This window comes from Castor canadensis, chromosome 7 (genome assembly GCF_047511655.1).
Source record: "Castor canadensis chromosome 7, mCasCan1.hap1v2, whole genome shotgun sequence".
NCBI classification, from domain to species: Eukaryota; Metazoa; Chordata; class Mammalia; order Rodentia; family Castoridae; genus Castor; species Castor canadensis.
Window position 1 is genome coordinate 132192521 of NC_133392.1, and position 25459 is coordinate 132217979.

Sequence of the window (25459 nt, forward strand, 5' to 3'; positions counted from 1 at the left end):
TCTCCCTCGAGCTCCAGCCCTGGAGGGGTTCTCCCTCTTCACCCACCTCCTGTTCAGCCCTGGCCCAGAGTGTCCTCAATGAGGACAGGGAAGGGACGCTGCTCCCCACATTCTTTACACCAAAACACTCATCATCCCGTTCTCCAGACCTTTTCAGCCCAGGAACTCAGAGAATCCAAAGCTCCTGATCAGCCTAAATATCACTGATTTTCTGCTAGGGGCAGAGTGACTTGATGACTTTCTCAAGGACAAACAGCATCCAGTGACAGAGACAAGCTTCTACCATACCTTCTTCTGGGCGCTGAGGGGCTCACCTCTTCCCTGATGCCTTGTTCTAGGCCTGGGGCCCAGAATTACATGGAAGGCTCAAGGCCCAGATGTCCTCCTAGCTGGCTCAGGGACAATGTGTGATGATGAGGCAAAGCAACAAGGTAGGTGAAGGATGCTGGAGGCATGAGGGGGATTGAACCCTTGACCTCAAACTAAGCCCCTAAAGAAGCAGCCACTTTTTCCCATGCTATTAGTGGTTTCCCTTACCCCAATATGCCTGGAATTCCTCTATTAATGAACATTTGCATAGAATAAGCATGCTCTTTCTTGGTTCTTCTTTCAGGATGCAAAAGCTCCAGAGAGACAGGTCAAGGGGAAAGAGATGGCTGCAGGTAGCAAAGAGTACCTCAGTAAGGAAGAAGAGAATCCCAGGAGGACCCTGTGCACTAGCAAAGCTGCAGACAAGGTTGCATAGACAAGGCATTATTTGCTGGCTGAGTTTACGTAGGTCCTACAGCAGTCTTAGCCACAGAGCTCTTTTCCCAGCTGACATCTGGTTCCCAAGAGGGGAGTTCAGTGTCAAGCCCTCCTAGAGCGACATGCTGGGGGAAGGGGTTCCCTGCCCTCACACCCCAGAATGGTGCCCGCGATTACCTGAGCCGTAAGCACCTGGGGCCAGCGGCCTCCTCCTCTCTCCAGCTTCCCGGGAGGGATGGGGGTGCAAGGATGGAAGAGTGAGGGAGACGAGGAAACAGAGAAAGAAGAGGACAATGGCATGAATGGAGGAGGTGACAGGAAAGGATGGTACGGATATCTTCTCTCCCTCTCAGACCCTTGGAGTCGCAGGTGATAAAAAAGATGAGTCCAGCCTGGCCTCTTCAGAGAGGCCCTCAGTCTGTACCTGTCTTGACAACATGACAATCATGAGGCCCAGGAGACCCCAAAACAGGCCCAGACACCACATGGTGGCTGAAGGCAGGTCTGAGAGAGGGTGAGACAGAAAATGGAAGAAGAGGAAGAGAAGCAAGAGGAGGTGGCGGCCCCATGGGGCCCCTACCTTTCCCCAGGGCAGAAGGAGGCACTGCCCGGCCGGTGGCAGGTGGCAATGGGAGGGTAGCGGGAGGGCGCTCCATCAGGTACCGGCGCCCGCCGCACCTCCAGGGGCCGTAGGCCCCCATTTCGGGCCCGTTGAACGTGCTCAAACAAGAGGGCCAGCTCTCTGCAGGAGAGGGCGCCATCAGCCACAGACAGGGCCCTGGCATCAGCCCCCTCCCCCCTTAACCCAGTGGGTACTAAGCTCCTAAGCTCAGATCCTGCCAGGTCTTGATCCACCTTCTAGGGGTGCTCACAAACACCCCAGGCCAAAACAGATGGAGGTGGAGGGTAGGAGAGACTGCCTTTCTTCCTCCCTTTCTAAATGCTAGTTCCTAGGAAATTTTCAAGGATGCCAAATATGGTTGTGCAGGTTGGGCACAATTCAAGAGCACCTGCATGAGGCAGTAAGTGGGAGGTCAAATCCAGTTGACAGCTTATCAGGCCAACTGCCTGGATATAGAGTTATGCCCCCAAGAAGGGTAGCAGCAACCCAGAATTCCTCAGTCTCCCAATCCAACTCTGGATTGTAGCAGGGAGACTAAGGCTGAGGATGAAGATCTGGTAGGGTAACTAGCCCAGCTTCCCTCCCCTGTGGCATCCACTCCTGCTGCAGGATTCTTGGAGATTGATTTGGGATTGTAGCTGCTCTCTAACTCTCCGAGCATTTCCTATTGTCATAGCCAGGTACCCCCCAACCCCACCTGCCTTCCCACTGTATGGGTGGGAAAGCTGAGGTCCAGGGAGCAGAAGGCACAGTGGACCCAGGATCTCCAGACCAAGCACTGTTCCTTTTCCCAGGGGACCCAGACCATCCCACTCCAAGTCTTCCCTCCCTCACATCAGTTTCTAATTGTCCAGCCCCTGCCCCTCTTCCCTGCATGTGTCCTCAGGTCTGCTCCTGGCAAAGGAGGCTTCTTATCTAGCCACCATCTCTGTCTCTGAGGTGGGAGCTTGCCTCTGCCAGGTGGGGAGAAGGGGTGGAAGGCAGAGTGATGTGGGGAGCCTTTTCCAGTCCCTTTCTCCTGCTTTTCCCCTGGGAAGCCCATGGGGTGGGGAGGAAGCAGGAGGGGACCAGGTGCAGGCCAGTGGGATCACACAACAGCTACTCTTAGAGAACTAATGAGGCAAAGGAGTGCAGAAGCGCTGAGCACAGCAGCCCGGCCCAGCTGCACACTCCTGCATACCCGCCTGCCTGCAGGACTGAACCAATTGAGCAGGCTCTGCAGTCTTCATTCCTGCCCCAGGGCTTGGCCAGACACCTGGCCACATGTACCTTGGTGATGCTATTAATAACCCCCTGCATGGACCGCCCCCATGCAGCCTTGGCCTGGTGGGGAGTCAGTGGGGCAGGCTCACTTCTGGCCACTGAAGCTGCTGCCTGGCAGCAGCGGGATCATAATCATGCATGGGCTGGCCCATTCCACACGAAGCAACCAGCTGCAGTCCACCAGGCTGGTAAGGACTAACAGTGCTCCCACTCATGACTGAGGGGAGATGAGCTGCCTGTGACACTGCCTTGAGTGGCATCACCTGTGGGTAAGCATGTGACCTGCCAACCTTCCAGGAGTTGGAGCTCCTGGCGCAGTGCCCTGTGTTCACAGGCACGACAGGGTCAGGGACAGAAACTACCAAGGTTCTGAATGATATGGGACCAGCCCAGGATGCTCCCTTGGGGGCTGTCACCCCTCCCCACCCTCAGGGCTGAGACCCAGTTGCTTGTGCTCACCCGCCCACTCCCACCTCAGCAGGACCTACCTGAAGGATGGGAGGATGCTGTCATAGTAGTACCAAGTGGCTGTCAAGTAGGCCCGGCTTGAATCAGTGGAGTATAGGCGCCATGCGGCCTGGGGTATGGGGACATGGAAGGAAGGGGGCATCAGAGAAGCTCTAAGTCCCCACCAGCCCTCTGCCCCTGAGGGAACCAAGTCCTTGGCCAGCTAAGGATTATGTAGAGCCAGAGGCCAGTTCTAGCTCCATAGCCATAGCCAAGATACCAAGGCCTAGAGAGAAATGACTTCCCCAAGGTGACACAGCAGATCAACACCAGAGCCAAGAGCCTTGGGGCACCACGGTAACAGCTGGGGGTTTATTATTAGGTGGCACAGCTTTTCTTCTTTTTTTTTTTTTTTTGGTGGGACTGGGGTTTGAACTCAGGGCTTCAAGCTTGTAAAGCAGGCACTCTACTTCTTGAGCCACACCTCCAGTTCATTTTTGCTCTGATTATTTTGGAGATTTTGGGGAGGGGGGGTCTCTCCAACTATTTGCCCAGGTTGGTTTCGAACCTCAATCTTCCTGTTCTCAGCCTCCCAAGTAGCTAGGATTTCAGGCGTGAGCCACCTGTGCCCAACTGGGCACAGGCTTTCAATCCCAGCTCTGAAGAATGACCAGACTAAGGAACCTCTTTTTTAGATAGATTTTTTTCTAATTTTTATTATTATTTTTTAGTGAGACAGGGTCTTGCTATGTAGCCCAACTAGCCTTGAACTCTCCATCCTCCTACTTCAGCCTCCTGAGTTCTGGGATTATAGGCATGTAGCACCACACCTGGCCAGAACCTTCTTCACCTGCAGAATGGATTGGATACTGCTTATCTAACAGGGTGTTGTAAGGAATAAATGGGCAAATGTCTATCCAGTGCCAAGGTCAGTGCTGGCACATAGTAGGCACTTAATGCCAGTGCCCCTGTTAAACACTCGTGTTACTTCCATTATCACATCTGATAAATATCCACTCACTGTGTGTCTGGTTAATGTCTTTCTCCCCTTACACCTTAAGCTACATCTTGGTCACTTAAGGTGCCACGTACTGTGTCTGGCACATGCAGGTGTTCTGCAGATGTTTGGAAAGTGAATGCTGACTGAGTGAATTATTATTACTAAATTCCACTCCATCTTTCTCAGCTGCCTGTTGCTGCCTATGGACTACTAGGGACTGACGAGAGGAGGAAAGCTCACTGTCCAACTCCTCAGCATCCATGGACTTGCAGGGCTTCCTCTGCAGCAGAAGGAATGACGGTCCTTCTCCCTCCAGGTAAGGAAGAGCCAGGGAGGGACCATGAGCAGACTGATGAGCCAGAGCAAGGAGACATAGTAGCTACTAGGCAGGACAAAGCAGAACTGGGCTCTGGATGCCCCCCTTCTTTGGGTGCCTCTTGTCCTTAAGGGGCTGCCACCGCTGACCTCACCAGCCAGGCGCCTTCCCAAGACAGAAATATTTTTACTTCCTGCTTGCCTAGGTCCCTGGCATGGACTGGGGAGCAGCTGCCAGGTCTCATTAATTATGGGCACCATAATACCAGCTGTCTCTCGGCATGGACAGTGCCAGCCGCCTGCCTCTACACCGCCCCTCAGAAGGCCAGCTCCCAGGGGACAATGGTCATTGTGCCCCAAGGGAGGCTAAGAAGAAAAGGCTGGGCTGGTGGCTGGAGATAGCAGGGATGGGGAGGAGGGTTCCATTCTCTCCTGGGAAGGAGAGATTAGGAAAGACTGAGTCAGGCCTAAGTTTGGGGTCAGAGGATGGCATGCTGGGGAGCAGGCAGAGGTGGGGCTGTGACAATATCCCCCAAAGCATTTCCTACAAGGAATTCTCTTGCATATGCCCCTGACTGAAGAATAACCAAGGTCTCGTGACAGGGTTACAGAAAATCAGGTCCCTCGCCTCAACCCACCAGCACACAGATCATCCGTAAACCTAAGGGAAATTGAGACCATATGGTTCCTGGCTTTCCACCCCCTCCTCTGGCTGCTCCTTCACTGGCTCCTTTCCCACTTGGCCACTAAATATTGAAGTTCCTAAAAGCCCAGTTCTGGACCATCTTCTCTGCATTTGTGTGACTGCCTGAGGAATTTATGAAGGAATCAAGGTGCTGGGAGTGGAGTGGGCTGACTGACAGCTGCACAGCTGAAGGATGGCATAGCTGGATCTCCACCATAGGCTGGGAGCCTCCTGTCCAGGTTCCATCCACCCCAGGCCATGGATTGCTGTGACCAGAGTTGGCAATGGAGTAGCTCTGGTGAGCCCCAAACAGAGCATTTGATGCAGGGGAAAGTTTCTGAAATCTCAGGCAGCATCCTGGTTTTGTCTGTGATTTGGCATGTGACCCTAGAAAAGTCACATCCCTCTCTGAGCTTCAACGTGGAGTCCTAGTTATGTGACTGGGACGCATATGTCTGCACACAGGGCTGACTGACAGGTCAGTCTGGGGGTCGTGTACCTGGATGAGGTTGGCTGCTGGCATCCTCCGCTTCTCAAAGTGCTTCTGCCGGTGCTGCTCTTGTACCTTCAGGGCGAAGCCAGAGCCAAGGATGCCCTAGGGAGACAAATGGTTGAGGGAATGTGAGAAGGGGGTCAAGAGGCTGTGAGCGTGTCTCCATTCCTGCCCATCCAGGGCACCCCAGGCTTCCCAGGCAAATTTGTGACAGGGGCTGAGCAAGTCTTTCCCCCAGCCTCCCTCACCAACCCAGCAGAGGGGAACTCACAGCAGGCAGGGCAAAGAAGGAGATGCCCAGTAAGGCGAAGCCAGCAGCCAGGACCCTGCCCAGCCATGTATGTGGCGTTTTGTCACCGTAGCCGATGGTTGTCAGTGTAATCTGGGGATGCAAATGAGTTACCCACAGGACTGGGCACAGGACCACCCACAAGAACTTGTTGGGCACAGGCAGGTAGGAGGCTGATAGCAAGAGAAGGGCTCCCCACTACCACTTCCGTGTTCACCTACAGAAGCTGACCATAAGGACTCATGCGGGAGCAGGAGGGGCAAGGATGGATTCCCCTCCTGTGCTGGTCACAAGGGCTTGAATGAAGGGCTATATGTGAGGGCAAAGCAGATACTCAGAACAGGACGGGGGTTGGCATGGTGGCTGGTCACAGGGGGTCCCTAGTGCCAGAAGACAGTGACAGGCCAACCCTGAGTGGAGGACAAACCTCAGGAAGTTTCCGGGGAGGGTCCCAGGGGTTAGGGCGGCCCTGCACAGACCCTCACGCACCGTCCCCCACCACAGCGAGTCGGCATAGGAGGAGAAATCCGAGTTGGCGTCCTTCTCAGCCAGATAGACGAGGAAGGAAGCGAAGATGAGCACCAGGAACCCGATGTACCAGGCGGTGATCAGCTCCTGGGGACAGGTGGGGTAGTATGAGGAGCCGTTCTCCCTGGAGAGGAGAGCGGCTCCCAGAACGGTCTATGGGCTGCGCCCTGAAAGGGAATTAAGTACTCCACATCTCCAGTCCCTGGCGATGGCTGTGCTCACTTTTCCTTTCTCAGCAACTAGACCCTGCCCCGCCTTCTCGGAAACCATCAGGGCCCTGGAGTTCCAGACTCAGGACTCCACCCACAGGCCCACCTTGTCCCGCCCTCTAAACCCTCCTTTCAGCCTTAAGATCCAAGTCCTCATCTAGTCCCTTCTCAGCCACACCCCAGCTCCCCACTTGGCGGTGCGAACAGGAGGCTTCCAGGTTAGACCGTCAAGCCTCATCTCTCAGACCCAGCCTCCTACTCAGGCCTAGACTACTAGACCCTTTCCCCACCCACAGGCCTGGCCTCCTGCTCTGGTCCCGCCCCGGCCCCGCCCCTTCCTGGCTCCCCGCCCCCTCTGGCCTCGCCCCCCACCTGGGCCCTGCCGCACACGCCCTCGGGTTAAGCGCGCGGTCTCTAGCCTCACCTTGCTGTGCGCGTAGACCACCGAGCCCAGCAGCTTCCAGGTGCCGCCGCGGCGGTCCATGCGCACCATCCGCAGAATCTGCAGGAAGCGCATGCTGCGCAACGCAGACGTGGCAAAGATGTTGCCTTGTGTGCCCGCGGCGATGACGGCCACCGAGGCCACGAACACGATGAAGTCTGCAGGGCGGGGTGATGAGGTCACCAGCCCACCACGCGTCAGGACCCAGGGCCGGGAAGGGGAGCCTCCTGGGACCGTGTGGAGCTGGCGGATTGGGAGAGTCCGCCGAGTCTGTCGGTAGCCAGGGACGGGGTCAGGGACGGGGTCAAGGTGCCAACCCTGGGACTTGGGGTCAAGAGTAAGGCCGACTGGGGAAGGCCTTGTACCGATGACACAGAAGGGTTTCCTGGCGAAGCGGAAGCGGCCTTGCCATCCTCGGTAGCGGCAGCAGCAGCCAGCAGACCAGACACGGATAATGTACTCCAGGCCAAAGACCACAATCATCACGAATTCCTGTGAGACCCGGGCCTGAGCTCTGGTTCCCACTCTTGGGGACCAGGACCCAGGTCAGACCCTGACCCAGTTAGTCCTGGATTAGGAGCACCAGCACTTCCTCAGATCCCTCCAGGAGGGATTTAGGGGAATTCCAGAAAGGCAGTGACCCCTTGCACATCCTCTAAGGAGACTAGAAATCCAAGCCTGTCCTCCCCTTTCTGCCCCATAAATTGCCTGGGTTTCTCCTCAAACTGACCTCCACCCCCAGGCCATCCCGGACTTCCCAGCTCTGACTTGGAGACATAAAGGGGAGGCTGCTGCTGGCAGTCTCACCCCCAAGGGGCTGGGGTTTAGCAGTTTTTATCCTGAAAAGGGGTGGAGCCTACTCACCTAGATTGCAAGGCAGGCGCTCTTACTGCGTGAGCCAGCCCTTTCTTGCCATGGGTTTTTTAGAGATAAGATCTCTGGAACTATTTGCCTGAGACTGGCTTTGAACTGCTATCCTCCTGATCTCTGCCTCCTGAGTGGCTAGGATTACAGGTTTAAGCCACCAGTGCCTGATTGGGCATATCTTTTTTAAAGTTGCATGTATTTCTTTTATTTTTCTTTTTTTTGGTGGTACTAGGGTTTGAACTCAAGGCCTCACACTTGCTAGGCAGGCACTCTACACTTGAGCCACGCCACGAGCCCAACTTTATTTTTGTCTTCACACATTTTCATTAGTGCATATTAATTGTATAATGTGTGTGTGGGGGGGGTCGTTGTAGTATTTCCATACATGCATATAATATACTTTGATTATATTCACCCCCTCTATTAACCTTTTCGTTACTGGGCCTATCATAATGGCCCACACAGAGGCAGGAAATCCCTCTACACCAGCTATTATAGAGTGGGGAATGATGCCCAGAAAGGGGCAGCCACTAGCTCAGGGAACACGGCACAGCAATCTGCTCTCTGACTCACAGTCTCAGAAGCCTCTTTCTACTTTCAGCCCTCAGCTCAGAGATGCTACCTCACACAGACTCTCTCAGATGGACTGACAGAGACCCTCAACACTCACCAAAATGAGGAGACACTCGTTGGCAAGTTCCTGGTGCTCCTGGATAGTGGACAGTACAGACAGCACCAGGCAGCTGAAGACCAGCAAAAATCTACAAATTGCAGCATAAAGGGGAAGGTTAGATGGCTGGAGGGAGGCTGGGAACAGCCGAGGAGCCCCTAGGGTTGCAGTCAGGGAAGGAGGGAAGCACTGTTTGGGGAGAATTCTTTGGAAAGCAGAATCTGAATCAGAATTCTGGGGAGCATGGCTCTGTGCTGGGCACCAAAAGCAGCAGCCCCCAAGCTCCAGCCTACTGAGCTCACCTCCCCACCCTCTCCATGGCACACTGACTCAGCTGTGGCTCAGAGAAGAAGTCACTCAGCTGTGAGAGGCAGTTATGTCCCAGAAAGCAGTGGGAACACAGAAGCTCAGAGTTCCTCTAGGCTCAGCAACCCACAAGTGGTGGCCTCGGCCCCGGCTCAGTTTTAAGGTTGTCTTGAGAGAAGTGCCCCAAGGTCAGCTAGGGCTCAGGAAGGTCAGCAGCTGAGCACCTTCCCTGTACATCCAAAGTAGCAGGACCATAGCCTCATCTGCAGAGTGGAGATGACTGCTCTGCCTTCTCAGGCTCTTATGGAATTCATTATGAGACAGCTACCAAAGGATAAGAGATCAAAGAAGACAGGCAGCAAGGGAGGGAAGCAGAGGAGGAGGTGAGGGAGGAGGGTCAGGCAGCGCCAGTGTGGATCTGGGCCACTGTGCCCTGGAACTCCCCTGTGGACAGTGGGAGGCTACCAAATGGCACTGAACTAAACATTTAGAAAGAAATTTTAGAACGTAATTTATTCAACACTTTTCCCTCAGTTGTACACATGAAGAAACTGAGACCCAGAGAGAAAAGGGGATTAGCCCAAGGTTTCCTAGTATTTGCACGACAGACCTGAGATTTGGGAGAAGGATGCTGACTGCTCAGTGGAGAGGAAGAGGGGAAAGGCCATCAGGTGTGCCTTGATGAGTATGTGCATATGAAGGGAGGTCCAGGGCTGCAGATGCAGCAGAGAGGAAGGAAGCTAGACCCCAGTGAGCATGCTGCCGTGGAATAGGGATGTTGGAGAGTGCACATACCCAGGAAGAGACTCTGGAGTCTGGAGGGAGCAAGCTTCTCTGGAGTCACATCCTATTGCACTGACCCACCAGCCTTCCCCAAACCTCCCCGGAGTCTCCCCATTTCTGCATCATTGCTGCCTAAAATACCTCACCAGTTGAGCCTCTGCACACCCTTCACCTCTACATATGGCTACCTGTTCTGCTGAACCTCTGTGATCCCCCATCCTCCTAGTGCTCACCTCCCTATATTTCAGCCCCCTTTTTTTTCTTGCATCTTTTGGGACAGGATCTCACTATGTAGCCAGGGCTGACCTCAAACTCTCAATTCTCCTGCCTCGGTCTCCTGAGTGCTGGGATTATAGGCATGAAGCACTACACTCAGCCAAAGTCACTTTCTACATGGCTTTATTTGGCAAGGACATGGGCATGGGTTCAAGATCAAAGAGACCTGGCTTAGGGTCCCAGTCCTGTTTACGTGTGAGGCCCTGGGAGAGCCACCTATCTTCTCAGAACTTTCTTATCTATAAAACGGACTGATGGCAGGAAAGACAGGTGTAGGGCCTTGCTCTGCTCTTGCTCAATTACATCTCCTTTGAGGGCAGGGCAGGATCTGGGGCTATGTCCTAGCAAATGCCCCTGGATTAAGGAGCAAGTTGCAGCTGTCAGTAAAGGACTTCAGATGAATGAGTCAGAAGGAGGCCTTCTTGCCCAGTTCCGGCCTGCAACTGAGTCAGCAGACACAAGGTAGGGAAAGGAGCAGAACAGAGCCACTGCTCCTCAGATTCAGTCCTTAAACACAGCAGAGGCAGAAGCCAGGCCACCTGGCATGGGGACTGCAGTTGATACACGGTACAGAGCATGAAAGACCCTCCCTGTGGTCATCTCGTTCAGCACTGTCCTCTGGGATGGGCTGGAGCCAAATCTTTGTGGGCTTTCACCCTACCCCTTGGCAGAAATCTTCCAGCCCGTTTCTCAGCTGCCCACAGGATCTCAGGCAGCAGTGGGCATGCAGGCCTCCCTACTGGGCATTTCCAGAATTCTTTCCCTCAATGTTTTTCTTCCCATATCAGTAGTTACACATCTATCAAGTGTCCGCTTCACAATAGATTAAGTGGAAAAAAGCAGATTTATAAATCCTCAAGGGGCATGGATTCTGATGTTTAAAATACAGAGGCTCTCCATACATGTACAGAGCATCTCTGGGTGGCAAAATTAAGCGATTTGGCTTTGCTTTTGCTTTTTTTTTTTTTTTTTTTTGCTTGTCTGTATTTCCTGGTATTTTTTAGAATATGGGTTGCTTGTTATAAAACTAACATATTTTAAATGCATTTCCTTAAAAATACAAGCAAGAGAAAAAAATCACTTTTAATCCTGCTTCCACTTCTTACTATGATCACCTTTTGCCCTTAGCAGCTGTAAGGGCATGGCACCCACTCCCAGAAGTTCTGCTCACATGTCCACCTGCCTACCTGACATCTTTTCTTGGATGTCTGTTGCCCTCTGAAGCCAAGCATGTCCCAAACCAAACTCCTGATCTGTCCTCAGGTCTTCCTCCTCTCCAGCCTACCATCTCAGTAACAGCACCCACAGTCTTAGGCCAGCTGAGTTATCCATGCTTCTTCCTGTCCTTTACTCTCCACATCATGCTCTGTAGCAACCTCTGTTGATGCTACCTTCAAAAAATATCCCTGGACAGACCAGTTCTCACTGTCCTGACCAAGCCATTATTGTGGCTCCTGAAATGATCTCCATGCCTTCACTCTCGCCTTCAAAGCAGCCAGAGCAATCTTCCTATAATGCAAAGCTGTAAACCATCACTCTGCTTGGAAGTCTCCACTGACTTCCTATCACACTTAGAGAGTGAAGGTGAAGCTCTTCAACATGACCGGCAAAGCCTAGAGAGGTCTAGCCCCCAGGCTGCCTTTCCAACTTGGATCTTCTCCATGCTCCCGGAGAGCTCACTGCACTTCTACCCTTCAGGCTTCCTGGCTATTCCTGGAACATACCTAACATATGTCCAGCCTCCACTCTTGTTTGCTGTTTCCTCTGCCTTTGCTCCTTAACTCATCCAGGTCTTTGCTCAAAAGTCACTTCCTTATAGAGGACTTCCTCAGCCATTCTCTCTAAATAATGGCCTCCTCCCTCATCTCTCTCCCTTTACCCTGACTGATTGATTTCAAAGCACTGTTAAAAGGCTGAGAAAATGAAGAGCAGGAATTCACATGAAGCAAACATCAAAACACCACATCACCAAACCAACACGTCCAATTTGGACCCACTGAGGCAGTTCCCAAAGCCCCAGGCCCATCCAGGATCTTTCCTAAAAAAGCATGCTCTAACCTTAACCAGCCCCGCTGGCAAACACTGCTTTAAGAGCCCGTGAACTCCACTTCCCCTCCTTAGTCCACTGGCGGGGAGTTTCTTTACCTTGGAGGTTCAGTTCATTTGAAAGGATGTACTTGGTCTGATAGAGAACACTCTGTGATCCAGGCACCTGAATAAATTATTCCCATCTTCCAGATGAGGAATTGAGACTCAGGGCCAACAGGCTTGCTCAAGATCATACAGTGATTTAGGTGAAAGGCTGGGGCTAGAACCCCAGTACCAGCTGACCCCCAAGCTGCCTTGGCCTTGGTCCTCACACAGAGACCTGCTCTGGGTGAAGCAGAGCAGGTCAATGCCTGGAGCCTAAAGATGGAGGAGACAGATAGAAGGAGCCCCTGAGCTATGGTCTGGGTGTGTCTACCACCCAGTGTGTGGCTTCATCATATAACAAATAGAAATGTCCAAGGCCCCTTTAGGGCCTCAGATTCTCCATCTATACTTGTACACAGGAGCTGGCTAGCCTGGGCCCTCTGTGATCTCCACAGTAGAGAACCAGTCTGGCAACTGCTTTCTGGAACATCTTTACCCATCATGTCTGCCTGTAGTCTGGGCCCATGTTCTCACTTGCCTATTCCAAGAGACAGAGCTGGGACAGATTGGTGCTGCCTGACTGAGCTTATCATGAGGTTTATCACAACATTTCCTGTCCCCTCTACCCCATTCTGGGACTAACCCACTCATCTAGGAGGGCAGCAAGAAGATGAGTGCTTGGATTACAGACATGTCCCATGACTCCCAGCTAGCACTTGCATTTCTACAAAGTTCCCCAGTGATACAATGTTGCTGTTCACAGTTTGAGAATCACTAGCTCAGCTGCTGGAGTAGTTTTAGCTGATTCAATTATTATTCAATTCAGGGCTTTTTTAAACAACTGTAGTTGTTGCTGTAACCTCATCCACACCTCAAATCACTGTTCAGACATGGCCGTGGGCAGTGGGGAGAGGGACTGCTGGGGAGGCAGGTGTTATGCCAACATTGGCTCACCCCTGATTCACTGAGTGACCCAAAAAAAAAGTAACTGATCCTCCTGGCCAGGGGCTTCCTATTGGTTGGACACTGGGCTAGGCCATCCAACCATGGATGTCTTATTCTCCTTCGTTCCTTCCTCCCTCCACCTCTTCCTCCTCCTCTTCTTCTTCAGATAGGTTCTCATGTTTTTGCCTAGGGTGGCCCTTCCAATCTCTACCTCCCAACTACCTGGAATTACAGCTGGGTGACTATGACCCATCATGCCCAACCTCTTCACTGTTTCTTTTAACAACCCTATGGCAGCAGGACCATGATTACTGGCAGTGTACAAGTGAGGAAACATGCTCAGAGGGTGTACTGTGATGGCTATACAACTCTGTGAGAACACACAAGATCCTGAAGTATAACTTTAACAGGGAGACTTTATGGTCTATGAATTATGTCTCAATAAAGTTGTTACTCAGAACCAAAGAAAAGACAGAAGTTATATTAACTTTTCCAAAGTTATAAGGTAGAAACTGAACCCAAGACCTCCTGGACCTCTCTGGGCCTTAGTTTCCCTGTCCTCAGCAGAAAAGTCGGGGACAATTCAATGATGGCAAAGGCCCCACCAGTCTGGTGACTCTCCAGCAGTGGGGTGGAAAGGAGAGGGTCAGCCATCAGCTCAGTCCCAGATTCTCTGGGGCTGTCCCTGGAAGGGCAGAGCTGAGAGGCTGGCGAGAGTGGGATTTGATGGGCAGAAGAATGACAGAGAATCTCACAGCCACGTTCACATAGGAAATATTATTACCACATTACCTACAATCAGTCATTTATTGTAAAGCCAGAAATGAGTAATACAGGTCCCAAGAAATTAACAAGTATCACAGTGATGACAGGCTGGACAAGGTAGTGACAGTTTTCTAAAGGTACTGGGACAGCCCAAGAAGACTTGAGCTCAGCCACAGTAAAGGGATCAGCGAAGACTTCTTGAAGGAAGTGACTAGACACGTTTAGGGATGCCTGGGCAGAGGAAGCAGAATGTGCAAGCAACAGTGATGTGGGTGTCTGTGGGAGGAGCAAGGACGGCCAGTAGTTCTGCATGGCAAGGGCCTACAACTAAGGGGAGTGTGGAGAAACCAGACAGGGTCAGGTCCTTCAGTGGCACCCTCAGGCACATGAACATTATCCTAAAGGAAATGAGGAGCTATTGAAGAGTTTGAAAAGAGGGAATGACATAGTCCGGACCATTTCTCAGGGGCACTGTGGAGCACTGTGGGAAGTAGGACTTAGTACTTAACTGGAAATGAGGAAAATGAGGAAGAATAATTTTTCAATTTCTGGCTAGGGCACTGGCTGGGTAAAGGTGCCATGACTTAATGCATGGAAGATGGGAGACCTGGGAGGAGGTGCAGGTGTGGGGGATGAGATCCACTGCGTCCATGTTGAGGGAGAGGCTTAGGCACCAAAGACACAGGGCGGGTGGGAAGTACAGATGCAGGGACATCCGGTAGAGGTGTGACTGAAGTATTGCTGAGACATCCAGCAAGCATAGGGTGAATTTAAACAAGGACTCAGCAGAGCCCTAGCAGTGGGAGGGAGGAGAGACCAGGGAAGTACAGCCAGGGATATGGGAGGGAACTCTGAAGAGATAGGCACCAAGAGGCCAAGTGAAGCAAGTGTTTCAGGGAGTGAGGAGGGGACAGCAGTGTCCAATGCTGTGCAAGAGGTCAAGTGAGATAAGGCCTGAAAAATGTCCATTGGATTTGGTAACATGATGGTCACTGGGTCCCTTGGCCAGAGAAGCCTTGGAGCAGGCTAGATGGAGTGAAAAAGGAGAGGAGTGGTGAAGAAGTGAAGACAGTTAAGACAGAACTACTTAGAGATGTCATACTGCAGAGAGGAGAAGGCAGGGTGAGCAGAGAAGGGATCTTCTTTTTAATGTGAGAGCTGAAGTGGAAGGAGCCAGGAGAGCAGAAGCTGAAGCAATGGCATGAAGTCCCCAGGGAAGCTGAGAAGCTGCCATCCAGGATGAAAGGGGTGGTACTGAGCAGAAAGGAACCCCCTCAATGCACCAAGTCAGGCAGGGGTGAGGACAGAGACAGGTGACAGGTGGGTGGGAGGCTGGGCTATGACAGGGAAGGAAGCTGAGCACTCATACCCAGGGGCTCTGTGAGACAGCAAGCCCACATCTCAGAGGTGGGAGCAGGTGGGATGTCAGATCTGAAGACAGGGGAGGCTCTGGTCAGGCCATGGAGAGGGTACTACAGAACACAGGACCTTTCTCCCCAACAGAGAGGATCGTGTTCAAGACCTGGAACATCCGAGATACTCAACACAATGACTTTGAGGTTTTTGTTTAGCTTTTCTGTTTTTAAGGCTTCATTATCCAGTGAGGAAGCAAATGTGTGGGATAAGGTGGCACATGCCTCCCTAAGGCCCCCTAGTTCCTGGCCCTTCCTTCCTCCAGGACCTCTTCCTTCCCTCCTGCCCACCAGGGAACCTCCCCCAAGAATGAGCCTTGCCAGAGTCTGCAGCCTGCCCAGCCACCAGCTGGCTTGATTTCTGACTGGCCTGGAGAGTGTGTGACTCCTTCCTTGCTCCCCAGACCAGGGCCCCAGAGGCAGGGCTCTGTCTTCTCTCAGCACATCTATCCTGACTCAGGCAATGTCAAGATTCATGGAGGGCAAAGGTCATGACCCCCACCTCCTACCTGCAGAAAAGGGCCTTTTTCCTTTCTTTCTCTCTTCTTCTTTTTTTTTTTTTTGAAAGACAATGTCTTGCTGTGTAGCCCAAGCTGGCCAGGATAGCCTCAAACTCGTGAACCTCCTGCCTCTACCTCCTGAGTGCTGGGATTATAGGTACGTACCACCATACTTGTCTTCTTGAAATAGGCTTCTTAAACCCCAAACCAGAGCTGATTCTGAAGAAGGGACTTCAGCTAGACTTGATAGGCAATTCCTGACGATGGGGTGCAGTGTGGCCTGGAGGGCCCCATAAGTCCTCTAGGAGAGCAGCACTTACTTTTTCTTGCAGGGGGAGAGGAGGAGGGGCAGTATGCAGGCCTCAGAGAGAGGCTCTTTCCAAGAATCCTCAGGGGCTGGGAGGAGAAGTTTCCCCTGATCCAGCGATTCTAAATATGGCAAAGGGAGCAAGAGCACGTGATCCAGGGCCCTACACCAGAGCTGCTGCTGTGCGGCTGCTTCTCTGGGCCAGAGGCCTGCACTGGGGCTCAGGGCTGGGGCGAGGTCTTGACAGAGCCTTAGTTTCTCTGTTCACAGCATAAAGGTGGGAAACAACTGAATGATGACTAAGGTCCCTTCAACCTTATGACTCTCCAACAGTGGGGTGGGAGGGACAGCGCTGGCTCTCAGCTCAGTTCTTCTTTCTCTGATGATGTCTCTGGAGGGCCAGCAGCTGCCAGCACATAGTGCAGACTATAAGAAAAACACCCCTTCTTGGAGGACCAATTAGAAAATGCAGTGCCTTTAGCTGGACAAGTTGCAAAAGCTTGACCCCTTCAGCTGGCCTCATTAGAAATGGGTGTCCCTTGCTTTGGGCTAACCCCCCTCCCCCAAGCCCAGGCTGGATTCAGGGCCATTTGAGTGCTCTCAAGCCCAGTTCCTTTGCAGAGCACTGACTACACAGAACTGTGTGGCAGCCCTACAGATGGCTCTATGTCTCTTCTGGCTGCCACTAGTCCCTCCAGGCCTGAAGTCTGACCTAAGAAGAGTCCACCTTCAGGTTGGGCTGAGCCAATCAGAATCCTTCTTGGGATGGAACTACGAACCATGGAGAAAAGTTGGCAGAAGTGTAGAGAGCAATGGCAAGAAGGCTACACTGTCCTGAAGTATCATCTCTTGTTCTCTATTCTGTGACCCAAAGACATACTTCCTGCCATGAAGCATCTGTGATATCGTTCTCTATCCTTACCACAGCTGTCATCCTCTTCTGCATGCCAAGCTATGTAGAGCTACTTCACATGGGCTCAGTCCCACAGGACACAAAAGGCAGTGTCTTCTGGACAAGCTACTTGATGAGTGCTGTGGTTTGAATGTGGTTTGTCTTCCAAGGGTTCATGGGTAGAAAGCTTGGTCCCTAGTGTGGTGCAATTAAGAGGCGGTGGGACTTTTACGAGGTGGAGACTGGTGGGAGGTTGTTAGATCATGGGGGAGAGGGAGTGACCTCAGAAAGGATTAACTCTGGGCTTTGGCTTCCTGTCTCACAATGTGATCTCTCAGTCTCACATGCACTCCCAGGATTGTGATGTGATCTGCCTTGAGGCCTTCTCCAGAGCCAAATCAATGCTAGCACCAGGCCTTTAAACATCCAGAGCTATGAAATAAATAAACCTCTTTTCTTTATAAAGTATCCAGCTTCCAGTATTTTGTTATAGTAACAGAAAACATACTAATATTATAAGTAGCCTTGCCCTCTCCTACCTGGACCAGTGCCAAAACCTCTGACTTGTTCTCTTTGCTTCCTTCTACCAAGCCATCCAGACAACCTAATGCACCAGGTGAGTAAGCAGAGCAAGATTCCAACACAAACCAAGGATGGAACAAGGAAGGAGCAAGGACCTTCCATCTGTTGAGGACTTGCCAGGCAGTGCTGACTTCTCAAACAGGGAGATATGGGCCACCATTGAAGTGAAGGAGAACTAGGGGCTGTAATATAGGCAGTCAGGATTTGAGAAACTGAAACAAAATGGCCAGTGAAAACCTTCCCTTGGCTCCACTAAGCAGCTCCACATGCAGTCTAGTGGCCCAATTTTACACATTCGGGTTCGCATAAGATTTCATTTGAACAAAGAGCTTTATTTTTTTGTTTTGTTTTGTTTTGTTTGTTTTTTAAGTGTGAAATCCATCAACTTGCAGGCTCAGGCTCAAGCTTCTTAGCATGGTTACAGGAAGGCCCTACCCACCAGGCCACCAATTCTTCATCCCCAGGTGACCAGTCTGGCACTGGATACTCCTTTAGTGTAACTGTCCCTCACCACATCAGACAAAGCTTTGCTTTTTCCTCACCTTTTTTTGTTTCACTTCCTCATCTCTGCATGCTGTGTGTACCCCTACCCTGACTGGGTTAGGTAGGAGGCCTCACCTCATGTTCACCTCCACATTAGGTATCACAACACGTGAAAAGTTCTTTTTGAGTAGCTGCCTTCCCAAGACCCAGAGGCCCTGTCCTCGAAACCCTGCAGGCCCTGGTCCTGACCCAACTGGGTGCTGAGTAAGTTTCCTGCGAGGAGTATACCTTCTCATTGGTACCACCCCCTCCCCAGTGTTCCCTGCTGGCCCCTCCTGGCTCCACACCTCAATCTTCCCTGAAGCAGGAGGGATTATGGGGAAACCACACAGCCCAGAGCCACAGGGCACTCACTCACCTTCTCATTCATTCAGCCAGTAACCATTTCCTGAGTGCTCCCAATGGGCCCGGCATAAAGCCACATGACGCCCTGTCTTCAGGCAGATTACATTCAGAGGGAGGGGAGATAGTAAATGAGTAAAGGTTCAAGTTGTCAGATGAAGACGGGAAACAAAAGTTGGAAAAGGAGTCAAGGACAGCAGTGTGGGGATGGGGTGTTCAAGGAAAGCAGCTTTGAGAAGGTGGGCCTTGAGCAAAGATGGAGGCGGGAGTGAACCATGTAGGCATCTGAAGAGGAGGAAAAAGTCAGTGCAAAAGAACTGAGCCAGAAAGGTGCCTGATGTGTTCCAAGACCATCTAGAAAGGAGTGGCTCCCCCAGCAAGGGGGAGAGTGTGAGGAGAAGGGGGCAGAGAGGCAGTAGTGGTGCAAGCAGACATCCAACTGCTATGAATTCGGGCCTTTACTCCAGGTGAGACAAGATGGGGAACTGTAAGCAGGAGCAGCAGGATGTCACTCTAGGCTGCACAGGGGAGGACAGACTGTGCATGTGGGGGGGAGGGGTTAATCCCACCTCAAGTTGAGAAGCTAATGGTACAATCCTAGTAAGAGGTGCCAGTGACTTGTTCAAGGGGAAATGAAGGTGGCAAGATGTGATCAGATACTGTCTCCAATATTTTGGCACTAAAAGATCCTGTAGAGATCCACCAATCCTCTTATTTATAGATGAGGAAACTGAGTCCCATAAAGGGCCCTGGCATACCTGTGCTTATACAATACAGAGCTAGGACTGGCCCCAGATTTCCCAGTTCCTAAGTAATGTTTTTTTGATTTCTCCTTTTTTGAGATAGGACTATACAATCTCACTTCAAAAAGTTCCTTATCTTGGGTCTGGGATAGGCCCTGCCCTTGTCCTTCCTGCTTCATGTGACAGGGTGGCACTGGGTTCGAGGAGTTCACTGTTCCCAGCCACTTAAGCCTGATAGGGGTCAGGGTCACCTCTAAGGAGGCTTCTGTTCTCTGAATCAGCAAACCTATGTGAGTGGGGAGGGAAGGGAGGGCAAAGCTCAGTCCTGACATTTGCCACTTGGTTCTCTACTCCCAGAGCTGAAAGTGCCAACAAGAGCTGACAGAGTGGAACAGGAGCTTTGGGGAGGGCAGAACCCCCTTGGGAGCTCAGGCGCCAAGACTGAGCCCAGCCTGGGAGTTCTGCAGACTCAGCCATAGAGAATCCCACCCAGGGGGAGGTTTGTGGGTAGGAGGGGTGGAGGAGGGGAGTTTCAATGCCTTTGCTACCACTAAGCAAAGCAGCATGCAAACTCACAGGCCACACCTGGGGTAGCTGGTTACAGCTGCTGAGAGCCACGTTCCTGGTGGGAACCTCAAACCCAGAACTAGCCAACCTGAATTCAATGAGCCCTGCAAGGTGGGAAAGACTTGCTGTGTGACCTTGGACTATGAGTTCGGCTGTCTTGAGCCTGTTCCTTTCCTGGGCCTGTTCCGTAGCTAAGGAGATTGGGAAGGTCTTAAGCCAGAAGCTGGGAGGACATCTTCAGACCCTTTCTCGGCTTCCTGTAAAGGGCAGACTTGACTGTCCAATCTGCAGCTCCAACAGACCCAGAGTCCTCTAAAAGGCAGAAACTTGTTTGGTGGTTCTGAGACAGGAGTCTGGATTGGGGACAGCAGAGAAGAAAGCACAGAGGAGTAGTGGGCAGAGCTAGGAAACAAGGCAGACAGGTTCTCTATCCTAACTCTACCATCAGTCAGCCAAAGGGTTAGGAAATAATCTTAGTTCACTCCTGGGCTGAAGGGTTGAGTAAGGGCCCTCATTTTCGATGGCTCATCTGGGACTGGTGTCTCCAGTTTCCCAAACGGGAAGTGAGGTCCTGGACAGTTGCTGAAGCTGCCAGTCCTCTGGGACTTCAATGTTCTGGAGTCTCATGAAGAGGGTCTTTTACATTTAATTTGCATGGAAAGTCTAGATGAGACTTTCCTCTGCATCTAGAACTCTCCCATAATTAAATAATGATATCAAGGAGGAGTAAGAGGAAGTTCAAAGCGTAACTTACAATAGCTCATTAACCACAGAAAGGGTGCAGATCAGGGGAAGGGGATAAATTCCATCTCTGGTCAGCTCTGCTTTGGCTGTGGGACCCGGAGTAAGTGAACAGTCCTCTCTGTGACTCAGTTTCTTCGTCTATCTAATGGGGTCCAAGATCCCTGGTCCAGCAGTGTGGAGGCAGGGCCCTGACCAGAGGCGGATGTAAGACTTGGGTTCACCTCGGGACAAGGAGGCTGACACCAGGCGGGGCTCCTCGGGAGAGGGAGGGGCTCTATCCTGGGGACTCCATCCCGGCGCCCCTCTGGGGTCCCGACTGTCAGTCTCTTGGTCTCGGCCTGGGCGGGGCACACTGGAGGGGGCGGGGCTCCGAGGTGGGCCTGGCTCGGGGCGTCTTGGGGGCGTGGCCTTGCCGACTCCAGGCGCTAGGCGCGCAAGGGGCGGGGGCCGTGCTGCGGCTCGGGTTTCCTCCCCGCCCGCCCGGCTTCTTTTTCCGTTTCCAAATTAACAATTGAAAACGCGGCGGCCTGAAAGGCGAGCAGCGGGCCAAGCGGAAAGTGTGAAGGTGCCGCCGCGTCCCCGAGGCCGGGGACAGAAAGGGAGGACGCGACACCCCAGCCGTCCGCGGCTCGCCCACCCATCGAGGCCGGATGCGGGGACCGAGCGCCTCGGGACATCGAGGTATCAGAGCCTCCTGAGTCGAGTCCTGCCCGATCCAGGCCCTGGTACTGCCCTAGCCAGGGTCGTAGAACCCAGGACCAGACCCAGGATTGTGCCAGCCCCCGAAGGGACAAATGAGGGGTGGAAGGGAGGATGCTAGGACTGGGTTTCCACTCTCAGGCTGAGTGCCCAGGAGGGACAGGTGCCAGGCAGCACCTCAGAGCACCGTCCTTAAGGGTTCTCGGTGTCAGGTAGTTTCACATGTGACATCACACAAGGCATTTCACCTTGCTGAGACTGAGTTTCCTCATCTGGAAAATGGGGAAGATACACCTACATAAATCCAGCAAACAGAGCAGCATGTGAGGAATAAATTGAGAAGGTACTATGAGACTGGCCCACAGTGAACATAATAGGCAGCAGCTATTAATATCTGTTAATAATGACAATATTGAATCCTTGCACCTCTCCACACTTCCCACCACCGTCAAAGGTGCTGCCCACTAATGGGGACCTAACCCCGCCCCCCAAAAATTCACTTAACAGATAAGAAACCGAAGCCAAGAAGGTCCTTGTAAGGAGCTCTGCTGCCAGGTTCTGACCCCCACACCCAGGCTCCTCCTACAGAGGGAGGTGATCCTGGGCCTGGCATCCTGAGCCTTGTGTCAAGAGTAGCAGGTGCTGACAAATGAGTGTTAATGGGGAGAGTTCCTTCCTGTTCTCAGGCACCCAGGGATGGGACACAGGCATAGAGAGCATAGTTTCTGGTCCTCTTGACCCCAGCAAGGTAAGCGCTGAGAATGCAGGGACTTTGTCTTACTCACTATTCCTTCTCTAACACCTGGAACAGGCTTGGTGCAATGTAGGTTCTCAGTATTTATTTACTGAGTGAGTGAATGAATCAATGAATGAAAGCACAGGTCCAGTCAACCATGGAAAGCGCCTGTGGCTCCTGCCTGGCCCCTGTGTGAAGAGGGCTACTTTGGGGAGGAAAGGGTTAGGGTAAGGTTCCCACACACACCCTACAAACCTAAGGTAGTGGAATGGCAGAAGAAGGAGACAAGTAGAGAGAAAGAGTCGAGCAGAGGCATGGTGCCAGAAGACAGAGTTAAGATCACTTCTTTTTCCTGGCCACCCACTCCTGACCAGCCCAGGACTCAGCTATTGCCCTCCCTCCAGCCAGCCTCTTCACTCCCATTCTCTCCCCTACTGACAACCCCACCAGTGGTTTTTGGTCAGCTCTAAACCCAAGCTCCTCAGGCAGCAGTGGAGGCTGTCCACACCCTAAGCTTTGAGAATACTCTACTTCCCCATGCCATTTCTACCCTGTGACTTTTGTGCCCTCTCCTCTCCTTGGGACCCCTCTTTCACCCATTTTGCTTTGGGGAGAAGCTCTCCTCCAGCCACTGGCACTCTCAGGATCCCTTGTCACTTCCTTCTCTTATCGTCTGTGCTTAGGCTGCTCCTCCCTCTGTCCACCCCCATGCCACCCCCTCATTAAGACCCATCCTCTATACCAGGGCCATCTCTGACTCTTCTAGATCTCCCAGGCTGGCCCAAGTATTAGGAGTGAACAGGAAGACCCAAGTCACCAGGGCCTTGAATTTCAGTGACCTAGAACTTTCACCCTGGCTTGTGAAGTCTGAGGATTCTGGAGAAGGCTGGCTGTCTTGGGGTTTACTGCCAGGGGTGGGTTAGGGAGGGCTGATATAAGTGCCACCCCCCCCAACACTGGCAAGGACTGGAAAGAGTACAAATGGAGGTCCACATACTATAAGTCTAAATATTTAAAAGTTTAAATCAAGTTAACAAGCTGTTAAAATAAAACATGTTCTATCCTTCCTGACACGTATACCTTCATAATGATTTAGAAGACTAAGTGTGAATTTAAATTCTGGGACTTCCTGGATTTCCATGCAGTAATTTGGCAGAGAAGGGACAGCCAGCCCCTGCTACCCTCTGATCCTCAGCTCAGCCCATGGTGGGTCCCCCATTCTCTTCCTACACTGGACCCATCTAACCAGGAGGAGCCCTGGGTTCACACCTGTACATGCCTCAGTTTGTGTTGGTCCTGGCTCCATCTACACTTGCAGCAAATCAGCTGCCATTGGGTTTACATATCAGTGGCTCTGACATCCAGTATTACCTGGAATGTGTTCTAGAATAAAGAAGGCACCTGTGGCATGAAGGTCAGTCCATATAGGTTGAGGGGCAGAATTCTGGGCTGTCACCATCGATTCCACCCAAATCAGCTGTGTTTTGGTCTACTTTATATATGTTTCATGCTTCTGTGTCAGGTTTCAGTGAGATAACCAGATTTTCTGCTTAAAGTAGGTTGAAAGGCCCTAATCTAGACATCCCCTGCCCTGCCGATCATGGAAAAAGTGAGGTTATCAGGCTGCCTGTGACCACAGGTATGCTCTGGGCCAGGGCAAATCCAGGCAGTCTCCAGGCTCTGCATCCCTCCTAGACCTTGGCCTCCAGGAGCTACCAGGGCCTCTCTGACCAACAATACTATCTGGGACCTCCAATGGGACAGGCCAGTCAGTCCCCACAGGATGTGTGCAAGCCTGCTACTTGGGGCCTCCTGCTTTAATGGGGGCTGGACCCTTGACATAGATCACCCAGCTCAGGGATGGATTGAGGAGCCAGACCAAGCCAGAGAAGGAGAAGGAGTCCTGGTATAAATAACAGTGGGGGGCCGGGCTGTTTGGTCATCTCCTAGACGACAGCCGTGTTTACTGCCCAGCGATGCGGGAGGGGCATGGCCCACACATTTGCCTCCCTGACTTGTAGCCAAATTCTCCAGGAAGGGGTGGCCCAGGATCAGCCCCAAACACTCCAGCTCTGTACCCTCACTAATCTTCTGTCCCGATATAGGCCCTAAACCTCCCCAACACTGCCCCCATCTTCCAGCCCCAAATGCTGCACAGTACCGCACCTCCATCAGCCCCAAATACCAGAAGTCCCACTTCCACCCAAATAGTGGGAGGGTAGGCACATGAAAAGGGCAGAGGAAGGCCCATGCAGATAGTGGGTATGTGCCAGCATCTGAGCTGGGGCCACTGGGCATGGGGCAGGGACAAAGCTCTCCCACGGCCCTGACCAAGCAAAGGGAGGGCTGCAGCCCCTGGATTAGGAGTGTGCAAATCCCTCTCCCCAGCCTAGGGCCCATCCCATGCCTGTCATGTGCAGGGCATTAGATGGCCAGAACCCAGCATGGGAAGGGCTGGCAGGTGCCCTCCTGGTCATGCTTTTGGTCAGTTACCCTTTTTGGTCAGCCAGGCCAAGGGAAAGAACGTTAATGAAGAAGGGTGAGTAAGAAGGCCCCTTCCCATGGGACAGCAGCTGTACCAGGCCTGAGCATAGGGCACAGAGTTTGGTGTAAGTTGAGTGCCAGCCAGCAGGGCTAGCCCAGCCTACCACACACACACACCCTTACCCAGCTGTCCAGTGGGTCCTGCTTGGGACACTAGCTGGTTAGCTCTCTGACCCAGCCTCAAAATTGGAGCTGTGTCCATCAGGGGTCCTGAACAGGCACCCAGACACCTGGGCTTCAGCCCCATCTCAGCCACTTCTCACCAAATGAAGATCCTTTCCTAGCCTGTGTGAAATGGTGCAATAACATCTCCTCCAGGACTACTTCCAGAAATTAGTGGAACTTGTTGAACATGCAGTAACTAAAGCCTGTAATGGGCAGGTATGCTTTAAAGTGCTTTGGGGTTCAAACCCCAGCACCAAACAAAAAAATAAAGAGTGGAGAAAATTTATTTAAGCCAGGTGCTGGTGGCTCACACCTAGCTATTCAGGAGGCAGAGATCAAGAAGATCGCAGTTCAAAGCCAGCCCAGCAAATGGTTTGTGAGACCCTATCTCAAAAAAACCCAACCCAAAAAAAAGGCTGGTGGAGAGGCTCAAGTGGTAGAGCACCTGCCTTGAAAACATGAGGCCCTGAGTTCAATCCCCAATACTGCTTCCCCCCCACCAAAAATAAGTAAATAAATACAGTGCTTTGGGGACCAGCAAGTGGGAGAGGGGACCCCCTTCCCAGTACAAGGTAGCATTTTGGACCCAGAGGCTAAGGATTAGGGAGGTTAAGAAACCTGCCCAACACCACCCAGATGTACTTGAGTTTAGGTCAGCCTTGGTGAGGCTCTACAGAAAGGCTGTTTTTGTTAGGTTGGTTGGTTTTGGTTTTGTTTGTGTTTATCATTGCTGGGGACAACTAAGTCTCTTGGAATGAGCCCAGGTTCTGGTCTGGGCTTCATCTCTGATCTGAGTTTAATCCCTGCCTAATTTGGAGCCTCAGTTTACCCATGAGTAGAAGGCAGGTGCAGGGTGAGACCAGTGATTTCACACCCTGTTGAGCTGTGAGAAGGGAAG

General features: G+C 52.2%; 1 protein-coding gene across 2 annotated transcripts in view; it reads right to left on the reverse strand.

Annotated features, from left to right (window-relative positions):
- Kcnq4 (potassium voltage-gated channel subfamily Q member 4) overlaps positions 1–25459 on the reverse strand; it is a 52386-nt gene that overhangs the window by 14469 nt on the left and 12458 nt on the right. For both annotated transcript variants that reach the window (XM_074080457.1, XM_074080456.1), the window contains exons 2-9: positions 8578–8668; positions 7406–7532; positions 7023–7198; positions 6351–6476; positions 5844–5954; positions 5579–5674; positions 3121–3209; positions 1328–1489 (exon numbers count right to left, since the gene is read on the reverse strand). In XM_074080457.1, the coding sequence (XP_073936558.1) occupies positions 1328–1489; positions 3121–3209; positions 5579–5674; positions 5844–5954; positions 6351–6476; positions 7023–7198; positions 7406–7532; positions 8578–8668 (978 nt within the window). The remainder of the gene's footprint in view (positions 1–1327; positions 1490–3120; positions 3210–5578; positions 5675–5843; positions 5955–6350; positions 6477–7022; positions 7199–7405; positions 7533–8577; positions 8669–25459) is intronic.